A 25,431-nucleotide genomic window follows, 5' to 3' on the forward strand; every position below is an offset into this window, starting at 1 on the left:
AGTTGAATCAGGAGGAGGAAAAAAAAAGTTTCACACTCATTTCCACGCAGAAGTGACGCACATGCAGCGTGAAAGGGACCGTTCGCCTGGCCGCCTGTATTGTTCCCTCAGTGCAAGGTAGGATATTAACCCTTGAGCTGTCACTGTAGCTACCGAGTTAGCTGGGCTGGTTTTGCTGCATCCATGCAGCCGCAGCAGATGAACCTCTCTCATTCGTTCGGAGGGGCTCCAGGTGAACATTCAAGGCACTGTGTGCTGAATTCAATGTCCCTAGAGCCTCAGCACAAAGGGACAAGCAATAACAGGGGAGGGAGCATGGAAATTGCTCGTGTCTTGGCCTTCAGCAGCAAAGTCTGGATCCGTGTGGCCAGCAGAGCAAATGAGGTTCCTCTGGAGCTGGAATAGAGGTGGCAGGGGGAGACTTAGAGGGTCTTTTCAAAATACCCACTGGAAGCACCTCTGTCCTTCCATAGGCAAAGACTGCCCAGCCTCACACATCCATAATGCAAATACAGGACACAGACAAGCACGTCTGTCTACAGAACCAACCCCTGCCAGGTAAATTTCAGCTCCTGCTGGCTTGCAGCTCCCTACAAAATCACTGCCTTTTGGATTACTTGAAGCTCATGTTTTGCTCTGTTTTTCTTCATACTTTTCAGCACAACCTGAATAAAGCAGGTTCTAAGCAAGTTCTAATGAAGCAGGGCTTACCCAATTTAATAAGTCATTTTGATCAAATCAGTTTTTGTTAAAAAGACACCAAAATGAGGTCTCTAAACTCCTCCTCCCCTCTCAAAAAATGACTGGGGAAGCTCTAAGGTATTTCCCTTTTCCAGATTAGCATTTCATGACCCAGATCATCTTTATATTCAGAAAAAAAATATTGCTTTCCCTTGTATTTTCTGTGCTTTAGCTAGCAACACCCAAGGCTGAGTTTAGCTTCTGGGAGTCTTCCCAGCACACCACCTTAAGCACTCCTGTAGAAACCACGGAAATTGAAACCGAGCTGCCCAGACTCCCAATGAATTCTCCTTATTTTTGAGCTGAATCACAGAGGATCAACTCAACAGGTGCTTTACTGGCGAGTGGGAGGGAAAAGAAAACAAAACACAATGAAACAAGAGCCTACGTGCATGAATAACAGATAAACTCCTCCTCTTTTGGGTAAGGAACTGCTAAAGCAGATGGCTAATATCCCTTTCCTTTTAGACCCACGTTGCTCTCAGTTGCTGGCTTTAAAGATGCCACGTTGCAGCACTCAAACACTTCCCTGCAAGTAGGCAGCAGGTCACAAAGCAGATGGTCCCGAGTCATCTGCCCTGCTCCTTATGCTCTTCTCCTCTAGCTTCTCCACCCTGGGGAGCCTCAGAAACACCAGCTCCCCAGCCAGAGCACAGAGGGACATCAGACATAGGAGGTGCTTGCCCTACAAGAAGGACCATCAGCCTCTCCTTCCTATAAGCAGAAGAGCCAAAGCTGAAAGGTCCCATGTAAATTTAGGACAACAGCTCACCACAGGCCTGTGCATTTCCCCCTCAGCTTCACAAAACAGTTATTTTCCACACAAACAGCAACACCGTCACACCTCCAACAGCACACACCTCAGCCGAGCACAGCGGAGACCTTCCTGCCTTCTGCCCCTGCCTTGGCCAGCAGCATTTCCCTCCTCGGAGCTCACACTAATTCCGGCTTCCCGGGAGGCTTGTCCCACCTCATCACCCGCCTGTTTACGACAGCATGAGACACATTGACTCACAGGTCAGCTGAAAGTCCCTGGGCAATAACTGTAACCAAAAAGGTAGTGGCTTATGTTGCATAACTTGTGCCTCCTCATTGGCTAACGTGAGAAATTCTCAATTTTTCAGTGATTATTGTGCAGGCATTACCTCACAAAGTCAGACTGGTCATTTTCCATCAAATCATGAAGTTTTCAGCACTAGAAAACAACTCAGCATTTGGCGTTTGTGGCTTTTCTCCCTCAGTGGCAAAAAATGAGGAAGAGAAGGTGGCCGAGAAACAAGGGAGGGAGAAGAAATAAAAACAGAGATGCAAAACAAGTCCATGTGCTTTTTTTAATGTCCTAAATTGCCACCCAGCCTCATTACCATTTTAATCCTTTTCTGGTTTGTTCTCATCCCTCCCTCCTCTCCCCCATGAAGCATCAGACAGGTAAAAAAGGAAGGTGCACCCAAGTGACCAAGGACAGATGAGGCCATCTGAGTCCAGTATCACAGAAACAGACACCAAAACATCTTCCCAAAGTGCCAAAGCAGCCTAACCACAGCCTAAGCACTAGGCTCCAGAGCAGCTCACAGCATTTCCTTGAGAGCCACAAGCATCTGGGGTTCCAGTAGCAAAGAACGTCACTAAGGCAGGCGCTAAAAATTACACTCAGGTGAAACAAGGAGCAGTATCCTCAGTAATGCCACGGATACCGCACAGCAACCAAAGAAGATATGTACAAACCATCCTTACTTCCCAAATGCCATTTCAGTTTTTTGAATCCCCACACAACGAGCAGAGTCTCCCTTCCTGCAGCAGCTGTTCTCACCTCTCCTCATGCAGCTCTCATCATGAGGATGGTCTCATGAGCATCCTCTCATCAGCAGCTGCTCCAGGAAACAAGCCATAGATATCCACCATTAAGAAAATTGTTACTTCAAAGTAAATTTATGTCAAAAAATTCAAGTACATAGAAAATTAAAATGGAGTGATGCATGGGAATATATTCAACATATACTTTGGCTCGTTTAATATGTTTAATCAATTAAATTTAAAGACCAAAAAAGGGGCATGCAAGATACTTTGAGATCTCATAAAAAGGATTTCCTTTCTTCAAAGGAAAATTCCTCTACGTAGAAAACCACTATTAAGTTCTTCTGACAGCATGGGACGAGGCTGGATTCGCACCTATATTGACAACTGGAGCCACAGGATGGGTTGAGACTCATTTGCTGCTTTTCATTTCGACAAGGCTGAGCAACAAGCAGCAGACTTGGGCTCTGTGTGCTCTTACTTAACCGGGACACCAAAAAGAAATATATACAATATTTAAAATTGGCCAGCTAGTGAGTACATAAAGTGAATAAATGGTTAGATTTGTTTATATTATAAGAGTTGAAATGAGTCTGTCCAAAGGCACAATGTCACATGTGGTATTAAATACATCTTCGCATTATGCAACCAGCAGAAATGCTACTTATTTCCAATATTTGTTTTCCAGCATAATATAGAAATGACCTTATCCTCCTAATTGATTAAACCTTGACACAGTGCTTGCACTGATTTATTAAAAATTCTCTAGCTGAAGCCAAATGTTAAAGCCAACTAGTTTTCTAAAACCTCTGCTAACAAATTACTTGGATAATAGCCAGAAGCCTGGGTCCTCCAATGCCTTTTTCTGTTTCTTTCTCACCAAAAACATCTGGTGTATGTTAACTGTAAATGTGTACTGACTGCAAGATTTATGGCAGTAGGCATCTTTAAGAACAGCATCCCAGATAATTAAATAGCTGAACAATTGTCAATATAGAGTAAGATCAATATACTACCAGATGTTCCCTAATGATAGGCAGCTGACACTATTTGAGCTGGCTCTTTCGAAAGCTTTAATTTCATTGAACAACATTATTTAACAAGGGATGATTTAGGATTTTACTTTTTAACAAAGAAAGAAGTGGAGTATGGCATGGCATTTAATATCTGGCTGAGATTTAAAACGCATACTCCTTATGAAGTATGACATTTTATACCCGAAACCGCAGGAACATTTCCCACATTTAAGTGATAGAGAAAAATTCTTCAAATTAGATTTGAACTTTATACCTTCTAATTCTGCTCCAACCCTCCTCCTCCATGTACCTTGCTCGGGCCTGATGAACACGCTGGTATTATATCAAAGTCTAATAGACCTGACTACTGACAAATCCCCTTCGCTTAGCCTTGAAGTAAGCAGCAAACCTCCTGTAGATCACGGTAGTTAATGTGAACTGGCAAATAGCTCGGAGCCTCATTGCAAGACTAAATGAAGCGGTCAGTGCAACGCAACGGGCAGTGCCGTTCTGCCTGGATATCAGAGCATGCAAGGATGTGAGCTACAAGCCAGCACTGAAGCCATAATGCACGTAACGAGAGCCATAACGAGAGCCCTGGAACTTGCAAAGCAAAAATGCTAGGGGAGCCTTTATGCACGTTAATCTGAGCCTAAAGAAAACCAAGCATCTACCTGCAAAATGCTCCTTCAGGTCTCTTGCACAATCACACAGGACACCCATGCAAAGCAAGGAACAGGATTCTCGACTCCCACGCAAGGGATCAAAGCCACAGCTCACCCGTCCTGGGAGATGAGGAACACCAGGACCCAGTTTCACCCTTTGCAAGCTCTTTAGCGTAGAAACAAATACAAAAAAATAATTCTTTAGCACTGTGCCTTAAGGCACAATCCGGACCCTGGTAATTGCTTTGAAATATGAGTTGCAAAGCCATAACTTTTTTTTCCCCTATTATATTCCTCACTTTAAGCCCTTACTCAAAGACAGGTGCACTAAGCTCTTTGCCAGGGGTCTGAATTCAGAGGAAAAAGCCCCTTCCTTTTTGTAGTTATGCCCTTGTACACTTACAAGTCACCTAGTTAAGTTGCAGCAAGACACTTTTTTTTAAAAAATGATGACACCTAATTTCCAAGCCAGTAGAATTTCTGAGTTCATACTTGCAAGAGCCTAGGGCATTACACTAGGGACACACTATATAAAAAAAGGGACACACTATATAAAAAAACATCATTGATTCATGCTGGGCAGATTAAATGCAGTTTTATTTTCATGATCAGGCCAAGGAAGCCTACGAACCAGGAAAACCTGTGCCACTTCCAATCTTTCACTTGAAAGCACAAGGATTCAACTAGAAACCTATAGCAAAACAGAACATCCCACACTCCCAAGCTTCTCTATTTACAGATATGTTTTCCTAAGCTAAACCCAAAAAACAAGCAATGTGGATCACTTCCTCTTTAATACAGTTCCTAACAGAATAAAGACGATCCTTGTGGTTTTGAGGTACGAAGAGGGAAAGAATTCAACAGAATAACACATTATTAACATGGGGGCTGTGAGGGGGGGGGTTACCTTTCATATTAGACAAATTTGTGATCCACACAGTGAACACAAGAAGGAAAGACTGTTGTATTGTGAACTACATACAGGTTTCTTCATATGAAGCATTGTATTTGCCATGCATAACAGGCAATCTTGTCACTCACCTGTTTACTGATTGAGAAGGTTTTATACATCCTTGTTTCTCAAGCACACATCATGGGCAGCTTACCTGTAATTTCAAAAGCTATTTTAAGTGACAGGTTGTAGAGTACAAGAAATAAAATTAATTCTTACTAGGATTTTTCAGTGTATTTATTTTTTGAAACAACAAATATTAGTCTCTTTCCCTAGGAGACTTGGGAATTGGTAAAACAATACAAGGCAGGCTATGAAAAAGGGTGGATTGCTTAGGAGCTAGGACAAAAATCAATCCTTAAAACCACACGCGCTTATGGAACAGCACTGCTATGACTCCACAGGTAGAACTCATGGCTCAAAAATCAGTTTAGCAAAAAATCTGCTGTCCAAATACCCATATTAATGGAAATAAAGCTGTAGGGTTGCCGTCTAGGTGGCAAAGACTTTGTTAGGTTAAGAAACAGGAGCAGAATGTGAGTTAATCTCCACTTTGGAGGCATTGCCTGGCCTGCAGTTAAATGAATTGAAAAGTCTGAAAGGAACCAAGCAAGAGTGTGCTGTAAATAGCACCAACATAACACACAGCTGTTTTAAAAATTACTTTTAAATTATCAGAAGTCATTACGAGCTGCTTTTACAGCCTCCCCTGGCAACCTAAGGCACTAGAGTCCCAGCCCCCTGGTCCCAGGCTCAAACCCACCAAGCCAACTCTTCAAAAAGGACCACAAACTTGGCATAACCACCCTCTTCCAGCTGGGAAACCACTTCGTCTCCCAGCCTTTGATTCGTCAAGGTTCGCTTTTTCAATCTGGCCTCCAAAAACAGCTAGAAAGGCTGTTTCGGAAACCCCATGGCCAAGATTGTCACATAATTACATGAGCTGGGCTTCAGAAAGGAGCAAAGGGAGGGGGAAAAAAAAAACCAAAAAGGAAAGAAATACAAGAATACAGGCTCTTCCCCACTCACACTTTAGATGAGCTTTTTCCCGAAAAGGATACATTAGCTCCATCTCACCTGCTCCTTTTTCTTCCCCCTCTTCAAAGCACAATTATGCTAATGCACTAATGATTGCCACCCATTCTGCATAGATGCCCTAAAATTAAACTCATTTTTGGATCAACAGCGGCCTGAGCAACTTGCAATGGCCACCAGGTTGCTCTTGTCCACGAGGTTCAGAGCAGCCAGCTTGGCCTCCATCAACGGCTCCAAACCCCTGGGTGCCATTTTACACCCCAGGGGCGCCATTTTACACCCCAGGGGCGCCATTTTACAGGCTGTGCCACTACACGGCATCACTTCTTCCTTCGATGGCTTGAGGGGGTTTTAAAGGGTGTGCACTGTTTTTCCGCGTTAAAAACAAACATCTCCAGCCTCTAAATTACTTTCTTAGATGCCCCTTTGCTTACATAGCTGCTTAATGAGAGCAGCTCGATGTAATTGAAGGAGGAAATAAAAATAAAGGAAAGGTTTCCATCTGTTGCACAAAGAGGGAGGCGGAAAAAAAAATTGCAAAGTAATAAGTCAGTGGGAAAGCACCGGAGGTATTTGCCATGATAGTTACGCAGAAGAAAGGGGAAAAAAAATAATAAAGTGAATTACACTCGAATAAATCCGGGGGGGAAAGGGAGGAGAATGGCCCATGCCCGGGTCATGGCGCGGGGGTGGGGGGGGGAGGCCGCCTCCCCTCAACAGCCACGCGCTGCCATGGCAACTCAACGGCCGCGGCGGCAACGGCAGCAACGGCGGCGGCGGCCCCGGCGCCATGTCTCACGCGTGAGTGCGGGCCGGGGGAGGCGGGCGCGGGCCCCGCGGCGCTCCGGCAGCCGCCTCATGCCCTCCCTTTGCGCCCGGGATCGCCCTTTCCGACCGCTTCCCCCTCCACACGCGCACAAAAGTTAGTGAGGGAAATAAGTAACGCGCATTGGAAAATAATAAATGGGGAGTTAAAGGGAAGGGTTTGAAAGCGGCTGGGGTTCACGCAGGGCGTGGGTTGGTAAATGAAATTAGTGTTTAGTAAGAAAAGAGCAAAACTACTGAAGAGCCAAACACCCAAAATGGCCCCTGCCTTCAAAGGAGTGCCGGGCACCTGGGATGAACAGGGGGGTTCAGCTCCCCCGCCAACCCCCTTGGGTCATTTTCCCTAACATTTAGGCCAATATGAATGTTATTTGTACGCCAACATCATCCACAACACGCTAGGCCGTTTTCTACTTGAAAAAGGTCCCCCTTCTCCCTCACAGACAAAAGTCTGCTCATACAATTCTCCGTAATGAGCTCCTCATGCTTTCAACACAATACCAAGCCTTAAAAGTTTATTTGCAATAACCAGACACTGATTATGGCACTGTATCAAAACGCCGGCAAGGAGCCATATTCATTTCTCCTGCACTATTATTATTACTGCACACAATCTGCTATATTAAGAAAGCGTTATTATTATTGCAGAGTCAGGCTCTGCGAAGTTGGGAACTTTACTGTAAAGCCTTTCATGACATGATCCTACTATAATCCGCTGTTTGCTCCCTCCTAGTCTCATCGTAGCAGCGCCAAACCCTGGGCCCAGCCAAGCCCTGTTTCAGGCATCTCTTTTTTCCCAGCCCTCTACTGGATGTGGCTTGCTCAAAGTAACTAAAAAAAACACATTTAAAACATAGCCTTAGGAAACATTTGTTGCCCACTGTTGTCCCTCTTCTACCTGACCTGAAGACTAGAACTTAAGGAAAGTTTCCTTTAATCCTGGGTTTAAATCCCTGGCATATTCAAGCACAACCTACGCTTTGAGGCCTGGTAACTCAGTTAAGGATAGTTTGCAAAGTAATTACTAGTTATCTCAACTGCCTGGTTTAAAACAATTAAATAACAGAAGTGGATTGCCTGACCTCTTCCAGAGAGAGTAATCTCACAGCCTGTCATTCCTGCTGAGTGCCTGAAATACAGCTCCTCTTATTTGAGCTGGATTAATGCAAAAGGAGTTAACCTGGGTAAGGCGGCAAAAATAGTTGTTTTAACTGCTCGGCTTAACAAAGTTTAATTTCAATAGAGACAGAGCTCTGTTATTTCCTGTAGCATTGCCAGCACTGAACAGCAATTCCATATAAACTAAATATGCATTTCTGCTGCAAGACACCAGTACACACAGTTCTGTTTCCAAACAAGGCAGGGATGCTGGTAAGAAACTCCAGCTTGACTTTGATGCTGTCTGACTCGGTCTGATTTCTATCTATTACTGTGTAGCAGCACACAGGGTGGCACTGATAGTTAGGCCAATCCCGTCCTTCATAAACTCAAGTCTGAAGCTATACCAACAGATCAAGCAGCGCACTTGTACAGTTTGCATTGAGCAACACGTTGGATAGTGTTCTTTATTCTGCATCTGAAGTGAAGTTTTCTGAATGATTTGTGTTTTTCTTTATTATAGCCTCAGAAGCTAGATGCACGTTCCCCTTAATCTCAGCATTCACCTCCTTTAGACAGGAGGGGTTAAAAAAAACAAGGGAATCTAAAGTGCTCCCAAACCATCAGGAAAATAAGTAGCACCAATATTCTTATCTAAATGTATACAGCTTTGATGGTTTAATTTCATGATTTTAAAGTGGTTGGGGCTACCAGTACTGGTAAATCCATAAACATTTATCTGGTACATAATCTCTTAAAGCTTACTACTCATTTTTCTGCATTCCTTCCCAGCCCAGGGCTGAATAGTGGTCAGTACCAGCAGTGAGGAAACAGGAGCATGATCTGCTTTACTTTTGTCCTAGGCTAGCTAGTTCTGCAAGGTACAGCCGAGCTGGTTCTCAGTAAGTTACTCAGGCTACTGCTATGTGGTTGTAAATATGTCCTGAGGTTAACCTAGTTATATGCTGTAAATTGTGGTAAAAGAAATGTGTTTAAGAAGCCACGTGATAAAAGCGTCCTAGCTCACCGACTGCCCCAACTTGAAAGTGACGAAGCAAAACACTAATAGGACAAGGGGCTCATGAGAAAATTGGAGGAAAGTTGGGGGAAAACAGGAAATCAACTCTTGTTGAGTAATGAAAATAGGGATGGCTGCTAGCATTCACATGGAAGACAGACTCAGTCCTGCCAGGTGGGAGGCACATCAGTAAGTCACAGCCACATCCCTAATTCATTTTTTTCCCAAATACTCTACAGTTACATCCTTGTGTCCTATATAGGACTGCTATATAGCACAGCCTTTTCTGTGTTTTGGGTAAACAGCTGCTTTTCAGACATCTGGAAAAGCAGCTACTATGCACATAAGGATAAATCGCACGCTTATGTGCAGCCAATTGGACGTGCCAGATTTACTAAGTGTGCGTGCAGGGCAACTGTGTTGCGTACATCACAAGTGAAAACAGCCAGAGTAGCAACATTTGCAGCACAGAGTCACCCAGCACACGTAATTTATGTGGCTGGGATTTCAGCATTTGCAATGATGGGTTTACAAGTACTCACCATTAAGCCCCGTGATTTTAATGGAGGTGTGGTCTAAAGCACATTATTCTACTGATTTAAGTAAGCTTTGAAGCAGGTTAAAGATAGGACACCTGGAAAGCCCTCAGCAAATGCAGGAGTCCCCCATATCAGCAAAAAGATAGTTGCCAAGTCCAGACACGCTTGACATTTTCTAAGGAAGGCTGCAGCCCTCATGAGGGAGAAAGCCCATTACAGTTGCTGTGGGGTTGATTAAGAGGCACACGACGTACCACACTTCCTTGAGTACTCAAATCACTAACATTTGCATACAGATGTACTTTTTGTTCCAGACCTTGAACAGATTTACCTTTTTTTTTCCTTGCATTTTGTTTTTCTGTTGCAATTCCTCCTCTTTTATGAATTGCCTAACATTTAACTGACCTGTAAGATCCTGACGAGTGATTTCTAACTTTCCAAACCTCCATACTCAGATACACTCAAAGCTATGTCTCAGCTCAGTTCCCATTCGTACCAGGTTGTACTGAGTTATGACATTTGCCACTATCACCAAGGAGCTTAAGAAAAAGAAAAAACAAGCAGCTTTACAATTTAATCTCAAGTCACAAACACACAAAGGCAGTGGTTTAAATTTCATCTAAGATATTCTTTGGAATCTCCCCTGCTGTTTCTAACAAAAGCTACTAAAGGAGGACTATGTATTTTATATTGCATCCTCAAAGCTCTGATGAAGAAAATTAAGACTGCAAAATCAAGCACTGAAAACTAAGAAATTGCTAGTGTAATCCCCCTGGCCACTTCATGTAGCTGCATTACGATGCAGTTTCTTATTTTGTGATCACATCCTATTTTCTCCCCGCAGGGCCCCAGCCCCATTGAGCTATTGCTGAATATTTCTTTTTATCCCCCCATTCAGCACGTGACCCCAGGGCATATTCTTCAAATTCCATCCAAACGCCACAATTATTAGCTTCCTCCTGGGCATTGATAGCGTGTGCTCTCTTACACATCTCCCTAGCATTCACAGATTCATCTTTGCCCCTTTTTCCACCTAAGGTGACTAGAAAACAGAGACAGAATCAAAACAATCACAATAATATTCAAAACTTCATGCCCGCCCCCTGTACCTTCCTTGATCCATAACAAGCAGGTAGAGAAGGATCCTTTGCACTGCCAGTACCTTGTCTCCTTTGGGAAGAGGCATCATCAGTGGGAATATCCCAGCAACACTTGCGCTAGAAAAACAGAGAGAAGAGGCTATAGTTAGCAAGAAACCAAGGGGACAGCTCTAACTTTAGCAGAGCTCCAAGCCTCCCAAGGATCCATTTGCCCTCCTTCCATGGAAGTGCAGGCAGCTGGGTGAGTGACTGCTCTATCCTTTTCTAAGGAAAGGAAAAACACAAAACCTACTTGGTCATAGAATAGTTAATGCCAAAATAAATCTCAGCAAAACCTGAGACAGGCAAAAGCAAGTAGGTCCTTCTGTGCTCCAGCCCATTTTTTGGCTCTCACTCATCCTCCCCACAACCCTGGCCTACGGCAGCATCTCCTGGAGCGATGTTGTGAGGTAGCTGGGTATAAGTTACTGATGCTCTCATGCCCCATCCTTTCATCCTTTCCTAGATGAGAGCCCAGCCCCAAGACGTGAGCTGCAGCCTGATGGAAAGAAGGATGGCAGAGCAGCGATGTCTCCCCCACTTTAATCATCTGCTCTGCATTGAAAGGCCCTCACACATAGTGCTCCTGTAAGAAAAGGACTTTTTTCCAGTCAACGCTGCGCAACATTTGGGCTGGAACAGGTGCTTGATAACTGCTGAGGTGCTGTGTTACAGCGGTGCTCAGCAAAACAGGCCTCCTCGCCTCCACACTGTGCTGTGGTTTCCCGTTACATTTGGGCCACAAAAATCTTTTATCCCCTCTTTGCTTTCTGTCGTAGTCCCCAAGATGGAAATCAGAGACGACAGCAACATGGGGCTGTTCACATTAGCAGTGCCAGCAAGGCTGTATGTGCTTTCTTCCTCACTGACAACCAAAACCTGTTGCTGTTTGGCTTTCCATTTCTAACTTTGCAAAACATCACTGGCTAGAGCAAGCAGGCAGAAGGGAAGTCATGCAGCAGTGCTGCACTCACTACCACCAGCCCTGCTAGGTGTGATTATAAAGCCAGCCTTATGCTGGGAGCAGGCAAGCAGGCCTGCCCAGGGCTAGAACCACAAGTAAACACAGCTCCAGCCTGCAACTAAAGGTTTTTACATCAGGAATCGGTTCACACATTCAAGTCAGTTCACTTTGCAGTTTTTATGGGCCGCACCAGTCTTTATTTCTGTTTGGATCCTTCTGCCCCCTTTCCAGTCCTTAAAACTTTCTGGAAAAGTGGAAAACAAAGGAAGAACGCCCTTTTGGGGTAGGTTTAGCTGAGCGATCACCACAGCATACCTGGGCAAGCTTTTGTGGGGGATCTGGTGTTCAGCTCACCCGAATAAGCCTAGCAATCAGTTTCAGCCTGATATTTTAAGAGAAAAAAGAAAAGCATTTGTGCAAGCCCCTTTTCCTCTCAGGGCCTCACTTTCCCCTCCCAACCTTTGTCTCATGCTTTTTTTATTTTACAAATGCAGCAGGCAGGGCTTCCCTGCCTCCTGTTTGCCCAGGGCTCAGCACAATGCAGACCTGTCAAGCCTCACGTATCTGGAGCGAGACCCACAGGCCTGGCCCCCGCAGACGTTTCCTTCTCCCCACGCTCCTGCGCAGCCTTTCGCCCGCTCCGCAGTTCCACACAAGCCTCTTGGCTTGGTCTGTGCAAGTGATTAGCAAGGGCAGCGTAGGTGCTACACAAATACAGTTTACAACACAACTTACCACTCACAGAGTCACGCTAAGGAGTTTGCATGTGAGGTGAAAACCTTCACGAAGGGTTTTTCTTTCCATCTGTTCATATGTGACAGTCCATCAGAATAACCTGCGGTATTCCCATGGGGCCTATACACACCTAGCAGAAATCCTTCCCGTGCTCCAGTGTGTTCAGGCCAGTTCAGTGCAAATAACCAGGCTCATCTCAGCTAAACTGAAAAACAACAGACTTTCCTAAGCATAAGAAAGGGGTCAAGCAGAAATGTACTGTTAGAGGGCACTGGAATATTTAAATGAGCCAATATATAATTTGGCAAGATTTTAAACACCTTATTGTAACTTAAGCAGAAAAACACATCTGTAAGCCTCTAAATAAGCAGATCAGGCTTTATTTTGAGCAATAAAAGTGAAGTTCAAGCTGGAAGTCATGCTACAGCAAAGAGCACTCTAAAGTACTTGTGTTGGACTTTGTTTCTACTTTGTGGGAGTGATGAGAAGGGACACTGAATAAAAGGTAGAGCTCTGACCTTCCCTTAAGCTGCAAGGCTGCCAGAAAACACCCTGGGGGCCTGAAGTTAAGTCAGTTTATGGGTTTTTTTCCTCATCCCATTACAGTGTTGTTGATTTTCCCCGTAACACTCCTATTTTGCAGTTGCTATGACAATTTGCAGCAGTATTTATACCACTGCACATGTTATATATGCAGAGACTTCTTTCCTTCCCAGGACATAATGGTCTTAAGCTTTGAGTAGGAAATTCACATTTAGTCTTCCTGGTTAACTCCACTAGTCACTCATGCTCCAAATCATCCTCTGCACCTTCTCTTCTCCTCCCATGCCTCCCCTCAGAGTATCAACCCAATTGCTTGTGTTTATGTTGCTGAGAGCAATTGCAGCCAGGTGTGCAGGATGCCCCAGTGGTTCTAGCTTCACATGTTGGCCTCACTCTTAAAACACGAACACCAAGATAGTTTGTATTGGTGGTGGGGGAGCTGAGCACATGGCTGAAGATGTACAGAAGCAGGGCCACAGCAGCTTTCCCTTTTATCCTTTCGTATGCAGCTCACAGCCTAACATAGGATAGGAACCAACCTACACCATAAACCAGCTAACAAGCAGACAGTGCTTTCTAGTCACACTCCCTCTCTGCAGCGTATGGAAACAATTTTCAAGGAGTTTACAGTTTAATGTAGCAGATCTGAAAAACAGGAAAAAACTCAAAACAGTGATGTTGGGGCCACATGCTGTCTGATTAACAGGCAAGGAGTTTCAGTCCTGTCTATTACTTTTCACGCATAATCTTGAATCTTCCTTGTTCTTTTGAACTCGGTAAGATGTGACAGTGCCGAGGGACAGAGTGTGGCCGACACACACTGCTCCTGCAAAGCTCCTCGGGGTTAAAGCCGCTCTGCCAAGTCCCTCAGAAAAGGGCTATAAACTTCAAAGCACAGCTGAGCCTTGAAACTATAGTGCAGAAGTGCTCCCATTTGAATAATGGTTTAAAAATCATTGTTTTGATCCTGTTTTAGGGAGGGGAAAGAAACAGTTATGCTTCTGTCCTCTTAACTTTTAATCAATGCAATCCAAAAAGACACTTAAATTACATTTCTGCTGCCAGCATCCAGGTAGCCAGCATCTGTTAGTCACCTGGCTAACCAATCTGAAGCACAAGGGCCAGATTCCTCAAAAGGTGCAAGTCACTCTGCAGCAAGTTCACCAAAACTACTATCTTAGCCCAGCTCAAAATTTATCCCCTAGCAGTTCCACACCAATCTTTCCCATGCTTTTTCTTTTACTCTAACACTTCATTTTGCAGTAGATCAGTTCTTTCTATGCCCTCCTTTACACAGACCATCACTATTTAAAAAAAAAAAAGATGGCAAAAACACCATAATATCCATAGTTGTAACATTAGACCCAGTTCAACATGCTTCCAATCATCTTATATTCATCTGGTAAGCTAATGCTTTATGGAAACAATTACCTTCCATTTGTATTGCCTTGTGTTAACACACTCTGAAAGGCTAAATCCCCCCTCGCCCTCAAAAAGTCATTCAAAATACAAAAAGAAACTGGATATCAGCTGGCTCAGCAGGGGGAACGCACACCAGCCTGCAGCGTGAGGAGGCTGGAAGAGGTTATTGCACATGGGGATGTGCAACTGTGGAGTCTTTCCTTGTGTTGCAGCATGTTGTCTCTGTGCAATAACCTGCATTTGTGCTGCACCGTTCGTAAACCAGCTGTAGAGCTGTGGGGCTAACCTATGGGGCCTGACTTGCCCCGAGATTTATAACCTCCCCTTTATCAAATTGATCGTGGCTAGGCACAGCTAACGAAGTACAATACCACGTTGTTTCCATCTCTGCTGGTCGACCCAGTGAATCCCATCTGTATAATGTCTTTCCAAGTCCCCATTTCAGAGAAAATGCACAAAACTCCCATTGATCCACTGGCTGGGCTCTTAGGTCAAAGCTAGTGGTGGTCTTGTTTGTGCCAATCTTCTCCACTCTGCTGGTTTTATTTTATCTCCTGCACCTGGGTTAATTGCTGCAATTGCCTGATTCAGTTGGTGCAATGGGATGTAAATGAAGCTGGAAGAAAGGAAGGGGAAAGCACTGGGTGGGCTGCAAAAGCCTTAGGAAAAGCAAGACCAGCTGCATCCTGCAGCAACCCAGGTCAGCTGAAAAGTACAGTATGCACTTGAACAAGTTAACTGTGCTAATTCAATAGCAGGGTTCAGGTTGGGAGTGATTTTTGCTGACTGCTCCAGTGAGTTTTGTTGACTGCATCAACCTTCCTATTTATTTCCACCCGTAAGCAGAAGTTACTGTGGCCCAAGCCTTCTCGGCCGAGTTGGCGCCCGCAGCACCACTCACACAGGCAAGGTCACTGCTGCTTCCCCTCCTGCCAAGGGGCGCCAGCAGCAGCAAGCAGTAGCTGCATTAAACAGGTGGATGGAGGCTAATTATCCTTATTAGCAACTGGGGCTAATAGCCTGATTTCCAGGTCTTAGGGGAAAGAAAATAAAAAAATCAGCTTTCCCAATTGCCTTTGCCCACTGCTCTCTCCTCCAACAAAGAAATTGTTTTTCTCTCAGTGTAACTGAGTCTCACTGCTGAGGCAGCTTTGTTGCTTTGCTGTTAAAGCAGCATTTTCAAAGCCCTCCGATTTTTCTGAAGCACCTTGTGTTCCATGAGACCAGCTCCATCTTGCAAAGAGCGGGTTACAAAGCAGAACAGGACCTAAGGTGACCTTTGACTATCACAAGTTTTATCACCCCTCAAAGCCAAACCCGCTGCTTGGGCTGTTCTTTGAATACAAGCCTCATTACCTGGAGTCCGTTTCTTGTTCCTCTAGGAGGATTTTCCATAGTACCCTGGTCTGCCATGAAAATCCACCAACAGCCAGTCTGTGCTGACATCAGAGCTGAAGCTATGCCTACCACAAAGCAGAAATCTCTGAGTAAACAGCATTACTGCTTCTGGAATTCAAGCTGGCCTTTGGTGACACTTTCCATTCCTCATAGCCCTCCAGCCGCTTCACCTGACATGTAGCAGTTGCTTCAAAAGCAGCAATTGCCTCAGTAGGAAAAACTAAATTCTTTCTCTCAAGTTCTATTTGCAACAGCACCCACAGCTGTGCTTTAACATTGGAATGGATTAGAGACTTACCCTACATGTAGCAGTAACCAACTGCTTTAGAAAGACAAGATGGGGGAAAAGCAGCTCACCCTTCAGAAAATTCAACTCTTCCTCAGGACAGAGAGACAGAGACCTTCCCCCTCCTTAAGCAGGAGGGAGACACACCATTCCTCTTAAATTATCCCTCCAGTTAGCACAACTGAATGAAACAGATTGCTTGTCCTCAGCCTCAAAGTAGCTTGAAAATTCTACCTGTTTTAGACTTAAGGACTTAACTACCTGAGAGTTTATTCATTTTTCCAGCAATACCTTTTGCTCTAATAAGAGGTGCTACCTTTCCCATCAAGTATTGCAATATACAATTAAAGTTAACTCCTGTATTTTACACCGTGATAACCATGAATGTGCTTTGGAACCATGAGTCTATGAAGGGAAGAAGAGGAAAAAACATCAAGTGTCACGTTTCTAAATCACAGCTATCGGTCATCCAGTTGCACACTCAGCTCTGCAGTGCCTGAAATCTCACGTCTCCTCGGTCCTTTCACAGAGCTCCCTGCTCTTCTCAATGAAGTCCAAAAGTTTATATCTTTTGAGTTTCTCTTAATAAAACGGTGTTTTAAGATTCGTGTTTTTAAAGCCATCGGAAAATGTAGCTTCTTGCTAAAATACTTAACATTTTAATCAAAACCTCTAGAAATTAAACGGCTTCCATGTCCAGGCTTTAAGAAATCCACACTCACAGAGTCCTGGCATTGCTAACTATTTTTTTCATACCTGGTTAACAGCCTCTTCTCTTTTCAATTAGCACTTACAATAAGCTATGGACAGATGCTCAGGAATCCCTCGATGTCCTGCTCCAGGGAGAGAGAGAAGTTAAGCCCATCAAGGATCATGTGACGGCATTCAAAGCGTTAGCCACTTCCTATATCAAATACGTGCAAGTCTTCCGGAACTTGGACACGGCCTACGAGCAAATCGTTCACCCTCAGAAACGCCTAGCGATTCGGCAAGTGCTGGAAGGTGTGATGGGCCGGATCCTGGAGCTGAAAAATGACATGGTGACCCTGGAGAACTCCGAGTATCACTACTTTGATGATATCCTACAGGATCTAAAGCTTCTGCCGGTAGGTCTACCTCAGTTAGGAGCAAATTCAGCATAGGAACTTGGCTTAAGCTGTACTTCAAGAGCACTCAAATTTACTAACTGTGAAGTTGCATCAAGTGGCTTCCTGATTGCCCATTGTTTACTGGGTGCAGTAATTATGGCATTTGTAATTAAAGATAACTAATGAGCTGTATATGCCAGAGCAAGATTTCAAAAGCTGATCTATGTGATCAGTATGTTGCATTTCTGCTTCTCCACATCATCACGGACAGACTTAGGGGATCATTCTCATAGATCTGCCATGTCCCAACATGAAGTAGTCCCAACAAGCTCAGTATTAATGACAACAGGTTGACTCTAAACTGATTTTAGAGTAGGATTAGATAGATGTGCAGCTGGTAACTCAGCTACCATCTGCTTCAGTCTGCTCTTTGCTTCACACTGAATCAGCTTGGCCTCAGGGCTCTTCCAGAGATTACAGGTAAAGTTAAAAGGTGCACGGGCTGGTCTTCCAGCTAGCAGTAAACTTCATCAAACTGGTAAGTCCAATAGGAGAAGTCTCCTATTGCAAAACAGGCAGAGGCTGGGAGCATACTTAACATCCAGGGATAAGGACTGCCTGATACAGCAGCAGCTCCCAGAAAAAGAGCCTGCCAAGCCTGATGAGCACGGCAGTAAGGCAGTCTTGCAAGTTGTGCTCTGAGAGCAACGTGAGAATGAGCTCTTCAGAGACAGCTACTTCTCTCGCAGACAGCCCCACCTATTGTCAAATGCAGGTACCGCTGGTAACAGCTTTTCTAAAGAAATGAGTTGAGATGAAGCTAAAAATTAATGCTGTTTTTCAGGCTTCAGTTATCTGCAATAAATTGCCAAATATCATTATAGCCCTATTTTTAGATTTCAAGACACGTTGCTCTTTGCAAAAGCATGCATAGTTTATTCTGCAAGTTTAGTTTGATTACCATTAACTTCAGGAAGCTCTTTACCTGCTAATAAATTGTAGTAGACAACTATTTTTAACTCCGAGAACACATGCTAGAGAGTATAAATACATCTATTGAGAGAAACTGATCCTTCAAATCATATTTTGAAGTCACCAGATATTGCTGTTTTCATGACTTACCAGTAAATCCACTCTCAGAGTAAAGTTGGCAGACATACCAAGTTGACTGACACCTATGGAAAAACACAAACATAAATTCAAATTCCTGTACCCCACCTTCGTTTTGAGAACGCATGACATACGTGCCTAGCACAAAAAAGCACTAAAAGTATTTAGGACAAAAAAAAAATCAGAGTAGATAAGAGCATATATTTAAGTAGGCTTTTTTTTTGGGGGGGGGTAAGTTAATCACAGAGTCCTGGTTCCAAAACAAAATTATTGGCCAGTATTTGACAACATACATTTCTAAAAGAATCTGCTAACGTGGGATTTCTCCAGTTCTCCTCCTTAACCACGTACAGCAGGCTACAATTCAGCACAGTTATGGTAGAGAATGCAATAGATGTGTGCAGACTTATGGATGATACTGTAGAACCTTTGCTGCACTTTCTGCTATATCACTCTAAGTTCAAGCTTCATCTTGCTCCACTTTTATGCCATTTTCACTTATACTGCAACACAAAATCATTTTCATCAGTAATCAGTATTTTAGAAGGTGCAGAGCTTAGCTGAACATACAGGCAGAAACTTGACTGGACCAGACCTCAAAGCCAATAAAAATCCATAGGGATAAAACACTTCCACTGGTCAACTTCCTTATGCTGCCATAATAGGGAGGGCCTGGACTGCAGTGTGCAAATGGAAGGAGTAGTAATGCACCTGGTAACCATGTAGTGTGCAGGGCCATTTCCATTAGCACAACCTTCCCTGCCTATCCTTACTCTGTGCAAAGCCTTAAACTACACCAGCAGCATGTTTACTACGTACCTGTATCAGGACAGGAGTGGTGCTTGTTGTTTACAACCAGTGCTTTTCTCCTGCTTTTCTGACTGTATCTACCCACACTAGAGGCGTCAGTGGGGCTGCAAAGGACCAATTCAGAGGTGTCCCTGAGCCAGTTAAAGCACAGCACTTTCTGGTAGCACAGAAAACTCTGATTACAGTGTCAAACTCTAGAACTGTCTTTAGCAACTTGTGCCAAAGGAACAAGTGCTCACAAATACCTGGAGACAACTTACTCTGACTTGACTGTGCAGTTCCAGACCAAACAGCATGGGAGGGCAACTCCACCGCTTGCCTGCCTCCATCCCTCAGCATAAACCGTTTGCTTGAGCAGATACTCTAGCCATATATATAGCAGGATGTTAGGAGCATAGCATCCATATCCATCAGACCTTTGAAGAATCCCTCTCCTTACCAAAACAGAAATATACTCATCCAAAACTATTTTGAAGAGTTGTCGCTGGTCTTCAAATATGAAGAACAAGTTATTTCTTTCTCAGCCTCTGGATTTTGAGTCATTTTCCCTGCATCTCTGCGTCGTTGTTCATTTTTCACCATCAGTGAAAATCTATGGGAAAAGAATCAGCAGAAATGTCAATCAGGTGCATTCTTATACAGGCAGCCATTTCTAATCACTCTTGATTTAGCAAAGTGTGATATGCTGGTCACAGCCATCAGGGAAGTATATGTAGATGAACAGAATTATCTGGCTTGGGCCCTGTAATGGTACAAAAAAGTAATATAGCTGATCTATTTGTCATGCTGATTAAAAAAAAGTGTGATAATCATACAAGCAGAGGTATTCAGTTCAGTGGAAATCATGTTTAAATTACTGGTAACTCTGCCAAATTATTCTAATAGTTCCATAATATAATTGAGCCATTAGGAAGAGAGAGATTTCCCGGCTGCCATGGTTCAGAAAGTGCGTTGATTTATTTGTTGTTGTTGAATTAGATCTTAAGTAATTGCAAAGTAACAGCACAGCAGCCATTAGAGAGGTCAAATTCCCCAGCACTCCAGAAAAAAATTCAACCATCTCAGTCCAACTTAATTGCATTTTAAAGGTGTTCAATTAATAAGTAATGTGATTTTCATGCAGTTCTAAAAAAAGACAACCCACGACTATTTTTTCCTCCCCAGGAACACATAGAAATACCTATTCCAAAGTATTTTATTAAAGAAAACCTGAAAGTCCTGCAAGAGAGAGAGAAACTACTTGCTCAAATTTTAGTTAATGCAGGATTAGAAACACAGGTAAGTGCCACATACATATGCTATAACTTGTTCAACTCTTATCTCATAGCTAAACATGCCTGAGCACGAACTACTAAAGTAAAAACTATTTAGACAGTAGTTAGAAGCTAAAACCTTGTTTATAGATAAAGGCACAAATCTCTAGATAAAGGCACAAATACAAAGTACCAGTGACCTTTTGGTACCTGCTAATGCCCTGTCACATCTGAATAAGACTCAAATGAACCGACTCTGCTGTGAGGGTAATTAAAAGGACAGTACTTTGGCCAAGTTTAATATGTGCTTTTTTTTTTAATCTAGTTAGCTCTCATCATATATTTAGTGCTACTGAAATCAAATTTGGCATAAATTTTACTGAACCAGAATTTGAAACAGGCAAAACTCAGTTCACACCAGCCTAACTATTACTATCCAGTTGTTTATAGCCTCTAAACAACTCTTGCAGTCTCTTCCGGACAGCTAGAGCTGCAGCTGCAAGGAGGGGTAGAAATTGAGTTTTGGCAGAGCAAAAATTACAGAGAAATCCATTTTAAGATCATCCTGAATTTGATATACTTTTGACCTTTGGAAAACCTGCAAGCAGTGGTTGCTAACCTCCCGAAATAAACAACTGTGCCTGTGTGTCTGGACAGCTTAAATTTGAGGATGTTATAGCCCAGAGAGACAGTTCTGATCGGACCACTTAGTCAAATGCCTGCCCTGCCCTAACCATTGGGCTCTACACAGCTGTTGTGCTGCTGGGGGAATTCTCCTGCCCTGCTACACCCGTGGTACCATCAGTCCCACTAAGTGACTGAGGGAAGGTTCCCAGGGGATCAAACAGCACCAGTCTGCACCAGGAAGCCTGCACAGACCGAGCAGATACTCTGCTAGATTACTTTAATGGGCAGCTATAGTCCTCTCAGTAAGTGCAGTTAATCTCTGGGTAGATTCTAAGTAGACTTGCTAAGTAGTCTGATGTTGGGTTATGTGGAGATGCCCTGCTGCAGCAAATTACACTGATTCCTTTGCACTTTCCCCCAGTCCTGCTCTCAGACCCCCATTTCACCATGGCATCAGTTATGGACAAGCCTGGTGTGCAGCCAGCTCGCCTGGGAACACTGGGCTCTGGCAGGGTCTGAGTCTCCCTTCACAGGATGCTCCAAGAGAAGCATAGGATTCAGTAAACACCAATAAAGCAATCTCACATTAGCACAGTATGAGTCCAGTGCCCTGTGCTACACTTCCAGGACAGTTTGTCTGCTGATTTCTCCCTCAGATATCACCACTGGGATTGCTAAAGAGTTATCAGAACTTTTGCATGCATCACAGCAAGCATTATATATGCTCAGGAAGTCCAGACTACCTGGTAACAGACTGCTGTATTCCAGAGCTGTTGCAAGCAGCCTAGTGTACATTAAAAATAGGTCAACAGCGGTGTCTGTTCTGTAAATCAGGAAGGAAGAGTCCCTCTCCAGCTGCATTGTGCTAGTAGATTTTTCTCTAAGCCTCTTCCACCTGCTCTGGTCTGACCAGACCCAGGCTGACCCAGAACAGCCTGTCCTTTCATTGAGCAATAAAGCTGTACATTCGGAAACTCATCCCATCAGAAACTAGGGGGTAAAAGGAGCACATTCCATAGCCTAAGGAAACTTCTCACAAATCAGGAGTTGAAAATAGTTATAGATTAAACCTCTAATACTCTGCTTTGTCCGCTCACTTTTGGCTATGTTACCAAAGAAACCTGTCAAAACCATGGATTTTGAAGAAGCCATTAAAATAATCCAAGTTGCAGAACGGGCTCGTCAAGGCCGACTTAGAGCTACATTCATGAAGCAAATCTACCTTGAAGAGAAGAGAGAAAGACAAGCTAAACTCCAGGGCAAGACGGGTCCAAATCCAGATGATGCTGCCACTTACATTCAAAAGGTGAAATGTTTGTCAGAACAGTAATTTTGATAGGACTAAGTAATAACATTTTGTTCAGAAGGAGAGCAGTAGACAAAAATACTGCTCCTAGGATGACAAAGTGTCTGAAACGATGTCTCAGGCTGTCTATTAAGGTGAAATAAATAATTTAAACCATTTATAATAATGAGACAAAACAATAGATGTGAGATCAATGGAAACAATTCTGCACTGGTCATGCAGGGTCATTTTATAACTTACATGCTGTTTTTCCATTCTGATTTTTATGACCTCAGTTGTTCTTTCTGGCATCCCCTTGAAATCCAGGGCATCTCAAGGAATTCATGCCTTGTACTGTGGTCTCTAGGGAAAGAATTCATCCCAAATCCTGGAGTGAGGGGAAAAAAATGGAGATCACTGCTAAATTCCAAAGAAAGTCTGTGCACAGAAATAACTTTGTGTGAATATTCAGTCAGTTGGGCCTGGTGAGAATAGAAGTTTAAATGTAAACACTTCTTGAAGTGTGATGATGCTGTGTTAAGAAGTTAGATATATCAATATGAGTGCAAATTGTTTCAAAAAATACAGCAAATTGGCAATCTGCTGAAGAGTAATAGTTTCAATTGTATATTGTGCCTTTCTTTCCTCTGTTTTTTCCTGCATCTGCCACAGTAAAGGAAGCTGTAACAAGACCTATTTACCTCATTAGAGTTTTGTTTACAATTCAGATTTGGCGTGGATATAACCAGTGCAAGAAAACAGAGAAAACTGGAGAAGAGGAAATGATATTTCTGGGGATGGTAAGTGATACTACATAGAGAATATAAAGTGCTATAGCTCTGCTGTGATTTAACAGAAAATGAGAAATTAATTTCTAAGGTTCTTTGTATTTTAAAGGGGCCTCTAAGGGATACAGAACTAAACTGGAATGATAGATGGCACAGGAGTAGGACAATTTGTCTTGTGCTGCATGCTCTTGGGCTATATATACATAGCCCAATGTATACGGCAGATGTGGAAACAGATGGTTCAGAGTTTGCCCTGGGTTTTAGGGAATTTGACCTAGGCATGACGGAGCAAGAAAATTGTGTTTATCAGTTTACAACTCAAAATGCCAAGATACTTGAGCGGCCTTATTCCTGACCTAGTATTAGAGCAGCGTAATCTTTTCCTTACATCCCTTTACAAGCCAATACATGTATGTCAAGTGTACATAAAAGGGATGACAAAGGGCACATTAATATATTCTTATTTCCAGAAGTGCACATAGAAATAATCAAATACTCCTCAGAGTATATTGCAAAAGCACAAGGACGTAAACAGCACGCTGATCACTGAGAGGATACAGAGCACAAGCAGAATGAAAACACCCCTGCTTATGAGACAGAGAAAAGAATCTTTTTCCTCTTCCCATAATCAGAGGAGATGCATCTCCTCCCACCAACCTCTTCCTTCCTAAAAGAAACTTGAGGGGGGGAAATTCTTTACAGGTGACATTTTCTTTGCTCAGTAGGGCAGCTTTGGCCCCATGGCTCTTTTGGTGCCTTCATCAGGCACTACACAGTCATCAAGCCTTGCAGCTCCCTTCAGCTACAGTGACACCTCCCTTGTACTGAGTTCTAGTTAAGCCTTTCTGGAGCTGCTTTACAGAAACACTCATCACTACTGTATTAAGCAGATCTAATCAAAACTCTGTGGTCTGTAGTTAAGTTATAATTAGTAAAATAATAATACAATTCAGTATTAAAACATACCTTCTGCTTCTCCTAGGCAGAATTTGGATTATTTTCTTATCCAGAAATGAAATTATTCTTAGGCAATGAGTTTATGAAAATTGTAGCTACAACATACACATTACATGCATGTAATATCATTTAAGAACAACTTCAAAATCATATCTTTGGGGGAAAAAAGGAGCATGTATAGCAATTGGCTATTCAGTTGAATGCAGAAAACACCTTGTGGATTATAATCTTAAATATCTGCTAGGCATGAACAGTAAGTATCTGTAAGGTATGTAAACAGAGCTTTGGGCAATTTTGCTTCTCTTCTAGACAAAGTAAATTCCCAAAGATTTTCAGCAGTACAGACCTGAAAATGCTGAAAAGTTAGGATGCACTGAAACTAAACTAGAAATTATATGTTTGGCACAACAAGGGGGTCATTGCCTATCAAATCCCTTGACAGCTTTGCCAAGTCTTCCTCCCTGTGACTCTAGTTTTAAATCTAACTCTGGCCTCCCTCATTGAAGGCTTCACAGCTGAACAGTCTTTTCATGGTGGCCGATGGTAGGAGTAACCGATAACTGGGATGCAAACAACCATCTACTGTATTTTATGGGGAGAAGAATCTATATGATCACAGGGATGAGGGGAATTCAAACCAAACACATATGGTCCATTCATTTCCTGACCCTTAGGAACAGGAGAATTGATGTCTGCAACTCTGCACTCAGACTCATTACTCTTTATCAAGTATAGAATCAAAGGAAGTGAGGAAAAAACAGATACCTCCAAATAAAAGAAATCTGTTAATCTTCCCAGTGTTTTCATATTCCCCATTGGTTCCTGCTGTTCTTTTCCTGCCGCATTCCCTTCCGTGGTGTCCAAAGGAAGCGGGCAGCAAGCAGGCATTGGTTCATGCTGATAGATAGGCAGTGAGCTCCAAAGGTCAAGTCCCTTTGATGTATGATCATGTCAGCCTCCTAAAAAATGACCACAGATCTTCATGTGTAAATATGTTGAATTTGCTTTTCTAATGCTGCACGACTTAGATAAATTAGAAGACCTAGCCATCCATTACTCCAGGCTCATCCCAAAGGAGCCTTGGCTTTTACTGCAATAAATATAATTTCTCTTATAATTACAGCTATTTTAAAAACAAGTATATAGCTTTCATTTAAAGAGTGCTTTGCAAAAGACCTAATCAGTTTGAAGTTCTGAATAATGATTTTGGGGAAAATTCCATCTTGTCAGTCTAAAAAAAAATAAGAAACTATGAGCAAAGAAAGTCCAGGAATTGTTCAGTCTTTGGCTTAGTTCGGTGTGTCCTTCACAGTGTTATTTTCTTTGCTGTCTACTTACTGCAG

At 43.1% G+C, this 25,431-nt stretch overlaps 1 protein-coding gene across 1 annotated transcript in view; it reads left to right on the forward strand.

The window, feature by feature from the left end:
* Positions 1-6,870: 6,870 nt before the first annotated feature.
* IQCA1 (IQ motif containing with AAA domain 1) overlaps positions 6,871-25,431 on the forward strand; it is a 99,551-nt gene continuing 80,990 nt past the window's right edge. Inside the window, exons 1-5 of the mRNA XM_026048520.1 lie at positions 6,871-7,004; positions 16,958-17,276; positions 20,343-20,456; positions 22,176-22,364; positions 23,072-23,143. Coding sequence (XP_025904305.1) covers positions 6,871-7,004; positions 16,958-17,276; positions 20,343-20,456; positions 22,176-22,364; positions 23,072-23,143 — 828 coding nt within the window. The remainder of the gene's footprint in view (positions 7,005-16,957; positions 17,277-20,342; positions 20,457-22,175; positions 22,365-23,071; positions 23,144-25,431) is intronic.

This window comes from Nothoprocta perdicaria, unplaced genomic scaffold (genome assembly GCF_003342845.1).
Source record: "Nothoprocta perdicaria isolate Ctin4 unplaced genomic scaffold, notPer1 scaffold_11, whole genome shotgun sequence".
Taxonomy (NCBI): Eukaryota; Metazoa; Chordata; class Aves; order Tinamiformes; family Tinamidae; genus Nothoprocta; species Nothoprocta perdicaria.